Raw genomic sequence first — 17,444 nt, 5'->3', positions numbered from 1 at the left:
CCTTTGTGATGATCCCAAAAACAGCTAATGCCACAAAATGCAATGAACACCGCTTAATCAGTTTAATGAGTCACTTGCTGAAACTCTTCCTTAGGATATTACACTCAAGAATGTACAAGATACTAGAAGAACTTAGCGGGTCAACACAATTCGGTTTTAAGGGAGGACTAGGAACAAGAGAGGCAATTTTATGTTTGAACACCTTAATACAAAACTGTTTAGATCAACGAAAAGATGTCTACCTCACCTTCATCGACTACGAGAAGGCATTTGACAATGTTAAACATGATATCATGATGGAACTACTACATAGGGCCAACATGGACCAGAAGGAGATCAGAATTATTCAGAATCTATACTGGAACCAAATGGCAAAGGTGAGGATTGATCAAGACCAATATACGGATGAATTTGAAATCCGGAAAGGTGTCCGCCAAGGCTGCATACTCTCTCCGATGCTTTTTAATTTATATGTTGAAAATATATTTGCGGAAGCATTAGAAGACACGGAATTAGGCATTAAGGTGAACGGCATACCAATTAGCAACCTACGCTATGCGGACGACACAGTGATTATAACTGATAATTTGGAAGATCAGCAGTTATTACTTGATAGGGTGAATAGCATAGGTAAAAAATATGGCCTCAAAATCAACATTTTGAAAACGAAATATATGGTCATTAGCAGAAACCCTCCAGAAAACCCGATAATATGCATAGGTGACGATCGCATAAAACGCGTGAAAACTTTTAAATACCTTGGCACCACAATCAATGACCAATCGGATCCACAACAAGAGATAAAAACCCGAATACAAATGGCAAGACAAGCTTTTGTGAAATTCAGACCGCTCCTATGTAATCAAAACCTAAATTTCGAAATACGCTACAGAATGGTCAAGTGCTATATATGGTCCATCTTGCTTTATGGCATGGAAACGTGGACTTTGAAAAAAACATCTATCAACAAACTTGAAGCATTTGAAATATGGTCATTGAGAAGAATGATGCGCATACCTTGGGTGGATAGAGTTCGAAACGATGACGTCCTTAAGAGAGCCGGCGTGGAAAGAGAACTCTTTGAATTAATTAAAAAACGCAAGATTGGTTACCTTGGGCACATATTGAGAGGAGCAAAATATGAAATACCACAGTTAATCCTACAAGGGAAGATCAAAGGTAGGAGAGGAGCCGGCCGCAAACAATTATCCTGGTTAAGGAATATTAAAGAATGGACAGGAATACACAATACAGGCGAGCTGTGTCACGCCGCCAAGAACAGAATTCTAGTAATGAGATAGTCGCCTACGCACTTTGGTTTATGGCATGTTAAGAAGAAGAAGGTACCGATCGTAAAAATAAGAGGGAGCTATCACAAGAATTTATAACGTCTAAAAACAGAGACATACTCTCTTCACTATTTGGATTCTTTTAAGAAAAATGTATTTTGGTAACGTACGTTCCAAAAAAATAAGGTCATATTAGCTGTTTTAACCATGCACTATGATTACAGTATTGATCCCGAAACAGAAAATATGAAAAAATCCGAAATAATAACAAATTACAACAAAATAAAATTCGATGTGGATCTGGTTGACCAGTTGTGTGCACAATATGATGTTTTTCGAAACTCGTGGCGTTGGCCAGTCACCGTGTTCTTTTATTTATTAAATATATTAAAAATTAATGCATTTTGCATTAATTTTTAATATATTTAATGCAATATTGTCACTGCATCACTCCCAAGAAGCACTTTTCTTCAGGACATTTCGTTTGAGTTAATAAAACCACTGATGTTAAGGCGACTATACAACACTCACACATCAACAGAAATAAAAGAAAAAATTAAATTCCTTTTAAACACAAATAAGAAAACTCCTAAAGAACTTTTATCTGGATCTTCGGTCCTTGGACGTTGTCATATTTGTGGACGAGCAAGGAATAAGAGCACAGGAAAATGGTGCAGCAGCTGTGATCAGTGGACTTGCCCAGGACATTTAAAGCAAATATGTGTACATTGTGCTGAGATAAAACAGAACATGCAGTCTGAATCAGATTAAGATGTTATATGTAGGATATTATAGAACCTAGTTTGGTTTGTAACGTTTGGTTATAGGTAATTTTGATTTATAGTATTTGTTTTTTAATTTTTACTTATAAAATAAAGCCAATTATATATTGCAGTAATATTATTAGAACCTCATTAAAGCAATAGCACTATTTTCAAATAATATTGCTTTACCAGAGCTCCAGTACGTATGGATTACTAATGTAATCCACGCGTATAGTCACGTAAGAAAATAGAGCGCGTGTACTGGAGCGTTAAAAGTTTTAATTAACGATGTTTTTATTAATCAAATACTTACTTGGAACAAGTATATCGATGGCTTACACGTAAAACCTGGTATGTCTGATTAACTATATTTTTCAGGAGGCGATAAAATGTATTTAATTTCAAAAAAACTGCGCTTTTTATAAACATGAGTTGTTTTTTAGATACTTTAATAGCATATTCAATAATACAAAAAGAACAAAGAGTGTAATCTCGTAAATTATTATTACTATGAGACATACAAGTTTTAACACTTCAGCAGAAGAGACATGCAAGGGTTTGCAATGTTAATAAAGAATTTTTTGTAGACTGTACAAACAAAAAAAAAACAAAATACTTACATATATTTAAAATAAAAAAAATTTCATACAAAAAATAACTCAGATTTTTACACAGGATACAATCACAACATAAAATTTAAAAGTTAACAGAAAGTCTTTGGGAATTAGACTCTTTAGTTCTTGCAAATGCTGGTACATATGGCGTTTAATCTTTTGTGGGCATTGGTACAGCTGTTTTGGCTCTTCAAATGTATCAGTTTATCGCACTCTTTTTCTCATCAGAACAAAGTTTTTAACAAAACTTAATTTATAAAAGACTTCTTTCTCCAGAGTGCACTTTAATGCTGAGAGATCTGTAACAGTGGATTTTCCTGCTTTCGTACCTGATCTTATTGAGGTATATATGACGGACTTTGCGAAATCCATAAAAAAAGAATGGTCCAGGTAAACTACTTCGTAAAGTTTTGGGTTTCTTCTGGCGCTTTTCATTATTTTTATATAATCAGCTGCAATATAGATTTCCCGATTTCTGACCCTTTTTTCTATTTGAGCATGGATGGAGTCACACTCCATTTGTGTATGCCCATGTTCCAAGTATTTTTGTACAATAGCTATATTTTTCTTTACACACAGGAGCAAAAAACTGTTTGTCAAATTATTACAGTTTCATTAGGAAGAGGTTTCAAATAATTTTCGATGTGGTCAGTGATTATAGAAGCAAACTCATTGGAAGTGACTCCTCCTTCTCCCTCGTAGCACACTCCATCTTTTGTCTTGTTGTTATACACTGTTGTTAACTGCCAATAGGGGACCATGACGAGCAACTAAAGTCGATTGTACCTGCTCAGTTAGACTTTCATTTGTTAGTATATTTTTAGTTTCTTTAATGAACCAAAATTTTGAACTATATAAAAAAAATAAAAGTACCTACTTAAAAAGAGAAAACTAATTTTCAGCTTTAGCTTCGCAACTAAACAAAACAAAATAATGGCCTATGCACTACGCTTACCTCCATCATTTCAAAATTTAGTTCTGGAAGGTTTATAGCATTATTCGGTATCTTTAAAGAACCATTTTCCTTTATTTTGTCATTGGATTCTCTACATTTTGATTGTGAATCTTCATTGTAGTCCAATGGATTAATCATCGTTAAAATACGTTTCGCTCTGGATGCTTCAAAAATATTCAGAATAGACTAAATATAATTTATTTGATAACTTTTGAAACAATATTTTTTTAACATACTAAATCAATAAACCATTGCAATTCCTTACGCTATTGGTCAAATCTTGATATTTTTATTGAAGGATAGGCTTATCCGTGTGTTTTAGCTATCTTAATGGAAAGGGGAAACGATAAAAAATGTTGAAAATGTTTACCTACCTGAAGGTATCACCGCTATATTGTTAAATTTAATAAAATAATAAAGTACTAGAATAACACTACAGTATTCGCGCCCTTTACGGAAGTCAAAACCTTGCATGTCTTACTAAATACGATTGAAATTCCTGGTAAGTCTAATAACTATTTAAAGTTCGACTATAACTTAATAAAAAATAATAGCTACGTATTATATGCATATAAAATCAAGAATTTACGACACTGCAGATTATTATCCGTTGGAAATATGAACCTAATGTTTACTAACAAACCGTTAAGATTACTCACTATACAATTAAAAAGTTAAAACCTTGTATGTCTCAACCAAAGGTTTATAAATTCTCGTAAGTTTAATCACATTTTAAAGGCAAATATTTTTTAAATAGTCATTATTACATTGTAAAATACATATTCTACTTACCGCAGGATTATTTTGCTTCTTCATTTTTAAAGTTGTCTTGCTTTATTTGCACCGGCAGTAGTTAGAACAGTACACAAAATCAAAGTAAAACATAACCTCTATCATTAAACCAGACTTACAAGGTCTTACTGCACTGCCCTCTTTAAAACACACTAGACTTACTAGTATTTTCAATTGCGCATAGATGGAGATAATATTGACAAAGACTTACAAAGCTTTGCTCAATGCATTTACATAGGTAATAGATTCTACTTCAGCATAAAAGACAAAATGTGTAATAATTAGACTTACGAGGATTTACAAGTAAGCCATCGATATGTAAAAGTAGTTAGAGCAATAACAAAATCTTTCTAAAATATATTTAAAATATATATTTTTATTAAAACTGTTAACTTTTAGAAACGTGCTCTTTAATGACCATAAGCTTTTACGACCAAATATAATGAATATCCACTGACCTACTGCCGTAGCTGCTGCAGCTTCGACGCCATTTTCATGGATGTCAATAAAGGCTTTTTGTAAAATAAAGTCAACTTTAAGCCGATCAGTATCGGAGATGTAAGAAAAGTCATTTTTTTTTGCGAAAATTTCGGTAACTCCCAACTAAAAAAAAAAAAATTATTATAAATATCATAGAGTCCTATAAACCATATTAAATTTCTTTTTTTTTAGGTTTTTCATCATCATAGTTAAAAAATATACAAATGGAATTTACTATGTTTAAAAGGAAATTTTAGTTATAAATATGTTAATTTGACGTTTTGGCGTTCCACTTTGGAAATCTTTCTTTAAACACCGATGTAAATAAACACATTTTAAACAAATATTAATTACTAAATAAAAATAGTAGATTATATTAAAACAATAAAAGCAAAAAATTTAGAACAAGATACAAATGCAAATTGTAACAAAAAAAATATTAACTAATTATACTTAGGTAAGCTCTACTTTTAGCATATACATTTCTCTGAGTTTCATCATAAGGCATGCTACTTATTATACAGATATACCTTCTCTGTATAAACGTCTGTAGCTATGCGTTTTTTTGCATTCCCTCCTAGCTGTGTTACGAACTCAACATTCGTGACTTTTATGTTACCTTAACTTACCTAAACCATTTTAGTATTTGCTTCTTTCAATATTTACTGTTATATTTTACTTTTTTATTAAATTTCTGCTTCTTCCCCCTTTTTTTTCTTTTTATATAGACATAACTCTGTCTGTTTTTTAATGTGCCTTCGGTAAGTTGTCATTTCATCATTTTTGTGATCGTCTTTCTACTAAATAACCGTCTCTTGCCGTCGTTACTACTCTATTTGTTATGGTTCGACTTATATGATCATTCCATTCTACTTTTCTATTTTTTACTCAGTACTTGATGTTCTTCATCTTACATCTACGTCGTATATCTGCCCTTCTAGATTTTTCTATAGTGTTTTCATCTCTGCTGTTTCTAACAATATTATTGTATTTTTGTCCCCTCTGTGTCAGGTCGTGTTTCTGCCGCGTATGTTATTATTGGTCTGATGACTTTTTTTTTTATAAATTCTACCTTTCATTTCTTTCCCGATATTTTTATTAATTAATATTTAAATGGGAATAAGCCACAATTAAAGGTTAAAATACATTTATTGACGTTTCAATTTCCACTTCGGATTTTTTTTTATTTCAAATTCCACAACGATTTCCGAAGTGGAAATTGAAACGTCAATAAATGTATTTTAACCTTTAATTATGGCTTATTCCCATTTAAATATTAATTAATTTAAAATGCCACAAGAAAATAGCTTTAGAACGATATTTTTATTCTTCCATATTGTTTCATTTAGGCAACATGCGGCTCTGTTTGCTCTATTCACTTTATCTTTCACTTCTGTTTCTAGCTTTCCTTAGCTAGATAATGTAATGCCTAGATATTTAAACTCCATCACTTGTTATTGATCACATTATCTGACCTTACAGCTTCAATTTACATCTTAGTAAATTTGCTGTTATAACCATGCATTTTGTCTTTTTTGGAGAAATTAACATTAATTTTCTGACGGTTATATTAAATTGGTGCAATATGCGTTATAAAGCATCTTTACTTTGAGAGAGTAGTATTCCGTGATCTGCATAGCAGACTCTTTTAAGTTGTTCTCCCATTTGGTACCCTTTTTTAATTTTTACTTTTTTTTATAACTATATTCATAATCAGAATAAACAATAGAGGACTCAGAAAATCCTCTTGTCTCATCCTTTGCCAGCTTCAATACGGTCAGTTAGTTCTTTTTTCACTATTGTGTTGTTTTGGTAGATATTATGTATCGTTTTGATTATTCCTAGAGATATCTCTATTGCGCTCTCGGGAGAACCTGTAACTCCTCGAGAGCGCATTCCCAGGTGGTGAATAGGGGAAAGCCCTCACCAGCATCAGCTGGCGAGTAGGTGGGAAATAAAATACCACCCGCGGACCAATAGGTAGAAAGGCGATACTCTTAGAAGAAGAGAAAGCTCCAAAATTAAACCCTAGTCCTACAAGTTGGGGGTTGGGGTATAAGGTTAACAACTAGATATCCGTCAAAAATGATAAAGGTTAAAAACTTCAAAATTCAGCCTTGGAACCTATATAAACGTAGACTGGAACAAAAACTAATTGAGACGAAAGATAATACCAAAAATGGTATTTAGTTATACAAAACCATCAAATAATGTATACACACTGCTGCCCTAGAAGCACTAGGGCGATATAAAAAGATCGGACATCAAAACCATATTGGTGGGATGAAGATATTTCGCAGAAAATAATACAGAAAAGGAAATAGTATCAAAAATATCTGAACACAAGAAATGTGGAAGACAGAATCGATTACAAAAGAATGCAAGCGATGGTCAGAAGAAAAATATGCCAAAAGAAAAATGAATCCTGGAAAAAATGTGCACCATGCTAAATACATACATTGGTGGAAGACAAAATTTAGAAAACTGGAAACTGTTAAAAAATTTAAGAAATAACATAAAACGAGATATTATCCAGTCCATATCACCGCAAACTTGTGAAGAATACTTTAAAGATTTACTAACAGAGACAAGAAAGCCCTTCAAACAGATAGAGAACTATGGTCTACAAGTCGTCAGGCTGATAGGATTAGCAATTAGAATAAATGAGAGAGAAGTTGAAACCGTATGCAGACATCTAAAGAATGGCAAATCACCTGGCCCAAGAAATGTAGCTCCGGAACTCATTAAACATGGACCCAAAATACTAATTTAACGGCTACAACTTTTCCAGGAATGCATAAATCAACATAAAATAACTGAGAAATGCAAATAATCGAATAGAAGCACCATCCATAAGAAGGGAGATAAATCGAAACCTGAAAACAATAGAGGAATTGCAGTTCCTAGTAGTATTAGCAGAATATATGGGAAAATAATAAAAAATCGAATAGAAAAAGAATACCAAGATATGGAAGCCGAAGAACAGGCTGTTTTTCGTGCAGGTCGATCTACAATAGATCATGTCTTCTCTATTACTTAGATAATTGAAAAGAAAGTTGCTCCAAGAAGTCCACCTGACGTTCGTAGACTTTAGGAAAGCATATGATAATGTCCCGCTTGATAAATTATGAGAGGCACTGGGGAAACAAATATAAATATAGAATTAATTAAAGCGGTAAAAACGTTTTACTACCCACAAACAACAAGAATTAAAACGGGAAATCTGATAACACCGGGAATCAAAGTGACTAAAGAACTGACAATGATTCTGTATGTCCCCAACATTTTTCAAAATATACCTCGAAGCAGCACTGAGCTGTGCCGATGACCAGGTCATCATCACACAGGACTCTGAAGACCTTAGTTACATGATGTGAAAACTATTAGGAGAGTTTACAGAGTGGCGTTTGGAAGTGAATATGGAAAAAACTGAATACATGAGTATCGGAGGAGATCAACATAACCTTCTCGTAGAGAAAAATCAAGAGATCAAACTATGTGACGACTACAAATACCTAGGAGTAAAGATCACTTAGGACAGAAAATTAGATGCAGCAATTAAGGAACAAATACACACGGAAGGAAAGGCGTAGCCTTACTGAACAGTACACTGTGGGATAAAAACATCTCTAAGAAAAATAAAAGAAAGATATACAACACCATAATAAAAAGTACCATAACATATGGATGCAAAGTCTGGCCCTTAAAAGACAGAACAGAGAAAATGCTTAGAGCAAGAGAAATTGACTTCTGGCGTTGCTCGGCGGGAATCTCCAGACGCGACAGAATAACAAACGAGAGAGTCCGGGAAATCATGGATGTGACACATAATATTGTTGATGCCATCAAAACGACACAACTCAGATGGTACGGACACGTAAGGAGAATGCCGGATAATAGAATATCAAGACAAAGCCTCGCATGGCAACCAAGAGGTAGGCGGAGACCAGGAAGGCCTAGAAGAAGTTGGAGAGAATGAGTTGATAAAGAAATCAGGGAAAGAGAACTGGAAGACGATCTATGGAACGATAGAATGAGATGGAGATTGGAAATCGGAAGACGTCGAAGAACGTTGTAAACCGACATGGTAATTTTCTATTTTTTAATTTGCTTATTGCTTCCTTTACCTGTTTCTCCTCAATATTGATTTATTTTCGTTTGTCGTCACCTCTGATGTTCGGGGTTCATTAAGGTCAACTTTATCAAAAAGAAATCTAAAGTGGTCTGCTCATGTTTCCTTCTAAATATGTTTTATTTTTATTAGTTCGTTCATCTATTTTCTTCGTTCTTTAACCATTCTCCATATTTGTTTTTGTATATTGCAACAGTCGTGTTTCGTCTGTTTTAAGATGCTACGTCAGTGTTCCCTCTTTATTTGTCTAACTAAAGTATTCGTTTTATTGTTGACTCATTTATAGTAGTTGTATACCTGTTGTGTTTTTTATCTTTTGGATTGTAAAAGGACTTTCTTTTTTCTTTACATTTTGTCTTTAATTTATCTATAAACCGTGGGGTTTTATTTTAAATATGTTAGTGTTCGGTACTGTCCTTGCAAGTCGTGGGGGTGGACCAGTTTCACATAATGTAGCACTATGGATTTGCATATCTTAAGATGTACATATTAGAAAAGATTTCTGTTCTGATATCTCTTACTTTAAATATGTTTATTTATATTCTTAATCACTAGTATTTTTGAGTTTGTATGCCTTTTTTGGAATATATTATATTCCGTAAATGTTAATCTTTGTAAGAGATCCATAAAATTGTAACCCATAAGTCACTAAAGGAAATACACGTTGCCTAAAAACTTTTCTTTTAGTTTTGTTTGGTTTTGTTTTGTTTAACAAAATTATTATTATAGTAACGATTACAGATACAAAACTGGAGTTGTATAAAAAAGGAATAATGTCTACAACATTACGACTCAAACGTAAGTTTAAAATCAATTTTGATCTGAATTTTAAATTTGCACAGGGTGTTGGCAACTCTAGAAGATTTCATTTTTGGCAGCCAAGTATTTCTTTAATTGTTTTTTTTTCTGAACAGATGTCAGTTCATCGATTTTTGACGGATAAAACAAATGTAACATTTTCTTCCTTAAATCCAAGCTCCAAAAATGTAACTGTAAGTTGTTCATTGCAAGCGTATTTTTTTGGATTCAAATTTGAGCCATGGAACCTTCTATCATCAAAAAATTTTATTTAAAATGTTTTTTCTATAAAAAGTATATTATTAAAAAAAACTTTTTGGGGCTAGACCACAAAACGTTTTAGGAATAACCATTCCATCATCAGTGCTATCTAGTTCCTAAAAAAACTGATACCACTATTAAAGCGTATTTTGTATAAAATTGAGCAGTGTATTTTAAAGGATAAACAATTATTATTTACATACTGCCACTGTCACTGCCAAATCTTAAAATTTGCTTGATAACTTACTCTGTTCAACCTCAAAAAATGGCTCCACATACTAGCAAAGAACTAAAAGCAAGAATTGTAATGAAATTAGAAGATGGTTTGTCACTATCTGCCGTAGCGAACCAGTTTAACGTAAACAGAATAACAGTTTGTAATATTAATAAAATATGGACAGAACAAGAAACTCTCTACAGAAAGCAAGATTCTGGAAGACCAAAAATCATTGCATCTTAGGTACCGAACTGCAGCAAAAGACAAGCTCTTATACCACAACAGAAGCAATTAAGACTTAAAAGGGCAAAACTGGGGTGTATAGATCAGATAATAATAGATTTAATCCTCTATATGTTAAAAGATATCGAGCAGCTGGTCATTTAAGCGCCAATGTATGGGGATGAATTTCATCTAGAGGAATGGGAATGGTATGGTGTATTGATGGCAGGTTTGTTGGGCAGACTTATCTAAATATTCTAGAAAACATCATTATTCCTAGTGTAGAGCAGTTGAGTTCACAAAATAATTTTATCCTCCAATAAGATAATTGTCCTGTTCACACTGCAAATATAATAAACCAGTGGCTCCAGAATAACAACATCAAAACCTTACCATGGCCCAGCTACAGTCCAGATTTAAACCCAATCGAGAATGTGTGGGTGGTAATGATAAAACAGTAGTATCGGCGTAATTTCATACCTCAAAATGCTGAAGAGCTGTGGTACGATATAAAACAGGTTTAGGAAGAGCTCTATTAAGAAGACAATTTCAAATTTTCAAAGACTACAAGCTGTTATCAATACTGATGGAGATATTACCATACCTAAATTAAGTATAGTTTTAGTCTTTTAGACCCTCGATTTCTTTCGAGAGTTTCTTGTTCCCTCCATTTTTTATTAATAGAAAAACTTTCGATCTGCTTATGTTAAAACGTTTTGTCATTTATATCATCATCATAAGCCATTTTGAGTCCACTGCTAGACATAGGAATCCCGTAAATAATTCCAATGCATTCTATCTTGAGCACCCTGAATCCAGTTGTGCTGAATGCGCTTGATGTCATCTGACCACCTTTTTGGAGGACGTCCTCAATTACGATAAGATTACGCCCAGTTCCATTTCAATTTTCTCCTTATTATTGTATTTAATACTCTGTCTCTGAGGGATATATGAATATCCAAGAAATGGCAACAAGAAGCACAGAACCGTGAAGAGTGGCGGAAAATGAGAGAGACCTATGTCCAGCAGTGAACAGAAGAGGTTACATAATGATGATGAGGAATATATTTAGCATTGACCGAATATCTAATCTAAAGACTTCTCTCAGATTTCCGTAAGCCGCCCATGCTAGTCATATTCTCCTATTTAGCTCCGTTGTGTGATTATCTATTCGTAATTTATTCTCGTAGCCCAGATATTTATAGCTATACACCTGTTCAATTTGCTATACACCTATTGTGTTTTGGAGAAATTAATTTTAAGTCCAACTTGTGTACACGAGCTCTGAAGGTCTTGAAGAAGCTGGCAGGTATGATCTACCCGGTCTGCAATAAGGACTATGTCGTCTGCAAGTCTCAAGTTGTTCAGAAATTCTCCATTTATGTTGACTCCAATATTCTCCCAATCATTGTTTCTCATAGCACTCTGCAACAAAGCAGTGAATAGCTTAGGAGAGATGGTATTTCCTTGCCTAATACCCCTCTTGAAGGGAAATTTATTTGTGTTGCTATAATACGTTTTAACTGCAGCTATTGCGCTATTATATATATTCCGAAGAAGACTTGTGTACCTATGATCAATAATGCACTCTGTAAGAGCTCTTAACATGGAGCTATGCTGTACTGAGTCAAGCGTTTTCTTAAAGTCTACAAATATTAATATTAATACCAATATTAATATCATCTACAGTGTATATACTCTTTATAAAATGCAAGAATTCAAAATAATATCAAAATTTAGACCTCAATAATTATTACAATTTAGGAATTAACATATGTAATCAATTGTTTATTATTTGTTTGTTTATTTTATTATTTGTCTGTTATAATAAATATAATAATAATATCAGATCAATCAAATACACTGCCCAAAATGATCAAAAATTACTAAGAGTTGTATCAGTTTTTTTAGGAACCAGCTGTACATGTTTGAAGCCACTAAATATATGTAGGTAAAAACCCTTTAAATATAGTTTGATTAACTTTAAATGAAAAGGAACTTTGATATATGAAAACTATGATGTTTAGGTTATAAAAGGAATTGATCATATGGTAACATAGGACTTCACTGGGGTTGCTAGTTCTTAGACAAAGTGTCAGTGAACACAGTATTTTAAAAATCATTCGGTTCTACTTAAGCATAATAATTAAATATTGATATTATAATAAAGAAAAAATTAATATAGAAACGATTACGGACAAAAGTTTAAATTGGATAAAAATTAGTAATTTTTATAACATACCGACTGCAAGATGGTTTTAAAATCAATTTTGCTCTCGATTTTAAATTTGGGCAGGGTGATGGCAACTGTAGCAGATTCCATTTCTTGAGTTGCCAAGTATTGTTCTAAGTTTTGTTCAACAGCTAGCAGTCCATCGATGTCGTCGGGTAAAACAAATGTCATACTAATGTTTCCATCCTTGAATCCAAGTTCCAAAAATTTAGCTTTAAGTTGTTTATTGTAAGCATATTTGGCAGTGGATTTGCTATACATAGTGGGAATTTTTTTGGACTTAGTAGGTGAGCTGTGGAACGTCCTATCTTGAGTACCACGTTCTGGGAAAGGATTTTTCCATTGTCCTGAGAAGTATAAGGCATTGACTAATAATAATCCTGTTTCGTTACTTAAAGATTCTGGATCTATGAGATTTTTGATTTTGTTATTAGTTTGTTCTTCGACCCACCTGTTAATATAGTTAGCGGACGCTCCTGTGTTGATAAAATTTAGGTTCTCTACATCAGCGGCATAATCATTCACAGCAATATCGTTAAACTGCTCTTTAATTGAGAAGTTTTGATGTACGTAAACTTTATTTGCTAATCTTAAATTAAGCTTTTCATTTACTTTCAGACCAGTTGTTATTTTATTGTAAGCTTTATTTATATTTTTAATGTTTTGGGGTAAGCTCAAACCTGTTAACAATTGTTCTCTTGTGGTTCCATTTGCTCCATTCGCAAGTAAGGACAATATAATTTCGGCAGATAATCCACTAAAAATAAAGTTATTCTTGCTTGATATTTTCACGAGTTCCTGTAACATAAAAAATGATTGTAAATAATTTGTAACAAAAAAAATAGTTACAAGCAAAATACGAGGCATGTTTTTTAAGTAAGTACTGTTTTGCGATTCTGCCGCCGCAGCGCTACGATCGGCGTTCTGCGCATGAGCGCTGGTTATCTACATCTCTTGTCTAAGCACTGACGCCATTACAGTCTAATTATTCATTGTATATTTGTTTACTCCAGTGTTTAAGATGCCTCCAACAATCGTGAGTCACGCTGATCGTGAAGTACGGGCTGTTATACGATTTCTTAGTGCTAAAGGCGTAAAACCGATCGATATTCATCGTGAGATCGTTGAAGTTTACGGACAAAACATTATGAGTGATGAAATGGTAAGGAAATGGGTGGGAGCATTTAAAGATGGCCGCACAAATGTGCATGATGAAGAACGGAGTGGGCGTCCTTCGGTCGTTAATGAAAATTTGGTGCAGAAAGTGGACGAAAAGGTGAGAGAAAACAGACGCTTTACAATTACATCATTGTCCGACTGCTTTCCTCAGTATTCTCATAGTGTTTTGTATCGCATTGTTACCGAGAACTTGAATTACCGGAAATTGTGTTCACGTTGGGTTCCAAAAATGTTGACGGATTTGCACAAAACCCAACGTTTAGGCAGTGCATTGACTTTCTTTGAGCGGTACCACAGTGAAGGTGAAGATTTTTTAAACCAAATTGTTACTGGTGACGAAACGTGGGTGGCCTACGTCACACCAGAATCGAAACAACAATCCATGAAATGGCGACATTCATCATCACCCAAAAGAGTGAAGTTTAAGCAAACAATTTCTGCCCGGAAAATCATGTGCACAGTTTTTTGGGACAGAAAAGGAGTATTGCTAGTGGAGTTTCTGCCCCGTAATGAGACAATCAATTCAGCGTCTTATTGTAAGACATTGAAAAATCTGCGTCGTGCAATCCAGAACAAAAGACGTGGCAAGTTGAGTAATGGTATCGTTTTGCTGCATGACAGTGCCCGTCCACATGTGGCTAATCAGACCAAAGATCTCATCATATCATTTAAATGGGAGACTCTAGATCATCCTCCATACAGCCCTGATCTGGCGCCCAGCGACTACCATTTGTTCCAGCTCTTGAAGAAACACCTGGGCAGTCAGCGTCTTCAAGACGATAACGAAGTCAAAACATTTGTGATGCAGTGGTTAACAAGTCAGGAGGCAGAATTTTATCACGAGGGTATTCAAAAACTGGTGCCACGTTATGACAAGTGCCTCTATCTTAAGTGCCTATCCATTCCGGATGTTGGCGATCATCACGGTGCCTCTATATTCACGGAAATTATGTAGAAAAGTAGATTAGGTACAGGCTTTCATGTAAAAATAAAATTATTGCCATATCTTTGCACGTCTTTTTTAAACTCCAAAACGGTTCTTACTTAAAAAACACGCCTCGTACAATAATAAAAAGGTATTAAATATACATCACATTATTTATAAATACAGTGAAAATAAAGTGAAAGCTAAGAGAGATAGTAGTTATAAAAAATTTAACATTTATGATTATAAAAAATTTTTCATCCTTTTGTTATCAATCTAAAATCAACAGGAAATACTACCAGTGCACAGTATTTATAGAAAGGGCTTACCCTATATCTACGTAGATGAATATCTCACAGTAAGTTTACGTCAACCATCCGTATCAACAGTGGTAAATCAGATAATGTATATTATTAAAATATAAAAAGCCTGCAGCTTTATCACCTTAAACCAGTTCAAAATTAAATCAGTATTTATTGGATGAAGTATTTCAATTAGTAAAATAGCCAGTACTAAGACAAAGAAAACCAACATGCTATTCCGAACCTTCAGAAAATATTCTTGCTTGAGTTTTAACTAAATTTTGGTATGTCGAAATATGCAGCCAACTACTAGAACCATGTGTTTTCTCAAATTTACATAAATATTACATAAATACTATTATTTATTTTGTTTTTTTTACACTACCAATCCTAGTGATATTTTGTATACTTTATCACTGGATGTACTGGATGACTCAGACCATTTCATGGTAAGGGCCAAGTTACGACAAAGAATTTCCAATGCCAAGAAAGAAAGGGGCACTAGACAAGTAAAATATAATTTACATATGCTAAAAAATGAAAACAAAGAGAAACTGTTCCAGTCACATATAAAAGAAACCCTAGAACACACCTGGGCAGTCGACCAGTCAAGCACGGAAGTGTGGAACAATTGCAAGGAGGCTATGAAATTAGCAGCCGAAAGCACATTGGAAATATCCCGAACCCAAGAAGGAAATGACTGGTTCGACCAAGACTGCAAAAAAATAACAGATGAGAAGAACGAGGCATTTAGGACCATGCAACAACGAAAAATTAGAACAACCACAGATAGATACAAAAACTTAAGGAGAGAGGAAAAACGCATACACCGAAAAAAGAAACGAGACTCGGAAAATGACATATTAGAACGGCTCGAAAGCCATATGAGTCACGGAGAAACAAGAAAGTTCTATCATCAAATAAATATTATTAAAAAAGAATTCAAACCTATTGTAATGATAAGGAAGGTAACTTACTTACCAACAAAAAGGATATCCTTTTACGATGGGTAGAGCACTTTCGAGAGTTGCTGGAAGGGGAACCTACTAACAATATAGAGCTGGAATACCGAAATGAGGAACTCGTGGAACCACCCTCGGTAGATGAAGTGAAAATATCTATAGAAAAACTAAGGAACCATAGGTCACCAGGTAGTGATGGCATCCCAGCAGAGTTATATAAGCACGGTGAAGAGCAGCTCGCCAAGGTGATGCGAGAAATTGTTTGTAGAATTTGGTCTGAGGAGCAAATGCCTGAAGAATGGAGCTTAGGCTTAATTTATCCGTTACACAAAAAAGGAAACCAACTGGAATGCAGTAATTATCGCGGAATAACTCTACTGAATACAGCATACAAGATATTGTCAAATATTTTGCACGAGAGATTAAAGCCTTATACTGAAATGTTTCTAGGAGAATATCAAGCAGGATTCAGAAGTGGACGTTCAACCATTAACCAGATCTTTACACTACGGCAGATCCTCGAAAAAGTTTTTACAACGCTATGAATGAGTTAGGAATTCCAAAAAAACTCATATGTTTGATAAAAGTGGCAATGGCGAAGATGCTATCAGCAGTAAAAATTGAAAACGACTCGTCAACACCATTTCAAACACATAGGGGGTTAAGATAGGGAGATGCGCTGGCGTGTCAGCTTTTTAATGTCGCCTTAGAAAAAGTTGTACGAGACGCTAATTTAGATTGCGGGGGAACAATATTTAATAGATCAGTCCAAATTCTAGCATATGCAGACGACGTGGACATTATAACAAGAGCTAGGGCGAGAACTACGGAAATCCTAACCGAGCTAGTAGCAGCAGCAGAACGAATGGGGTTACAGATAAATCAAAATAAAACCAAATTCATGGCGACTAACACAAACACAAGAGCTGGAAATGTTGACAAAAATTTAATCATCAATGACCAAAACTTCGAAGCAGTCAAAGAGTTCATATAACTAGGGACATCGGTTAACCCCAATAATAATACATCTGAGGAAATAAAAAGGCAAATAATAATTGCAAACAGGTATTATCATGGTCTATCAAAGTACTTAGCTAAAAAACGTCTCTCTCAAAAAACTCGTATAAGGCTGTATAGAACACTGATAGTCTCCGTTCTCACATATGGATCAGAGACATGGACGCTAACAAAAACAGATGAATCCGCTCTATCCATTTTTGAAAGAAAGGTGCTACGCAAGATATTCGGAGCGGTCTGTGAGAACGGAATATGGAGGTCTGAGGAACGGAATATATAACGTATATATAACTTTGAACTGC

General features: G+C 34.1%; 1 protein-coding gene across 1 annotated transcript in view; it reads right to left on the bottom strand.

The window, feature by feature from the left end:
* Positions 1-17,444, bottom strand: part of LOC140433425 (antichymotrypsin-2-like) — a 42,974-nt gene that overhangs the window by 14,239 nt on the left and 11,291 nt on the right. The window contains exons 2-3 of the mRNA XM_072521435.1: positions 12,767-13,555; positions 4,873-5,017 (exon numbers count right to left, since the gene is read on the bottom strand). Coding sequence (XP_072377536.1) covers positions 4,873-5,017; positions 12,767-13,555 — 934 coding nt within the window. The remainder of the gene's footprint in view (positions 1-4,872; positions 5,018-12,766; positions 13,556-17,444) is intronic.

The sequence above is a fragment of the Diabrotica undecimpunctata genome, chromosome 2 (assembly GCF_040954645.1).
Source record: "Diabrotica undecimpunctata isolate CICGRU chromosome 2, icDiaUnde3, whole genome shotgun sequence".
Lineage (NCBI taxonomy): Eukaryota > Metazoa > Arthropoda > Insecta > Coleoptera > Chrysomelidae > Diabrotica > Diabrotica undecimpunctata.
Note: the sequence above shows the minus strand (reverse complement) of the source record. Positions and strands in the feature narration are given on the sequence as shown.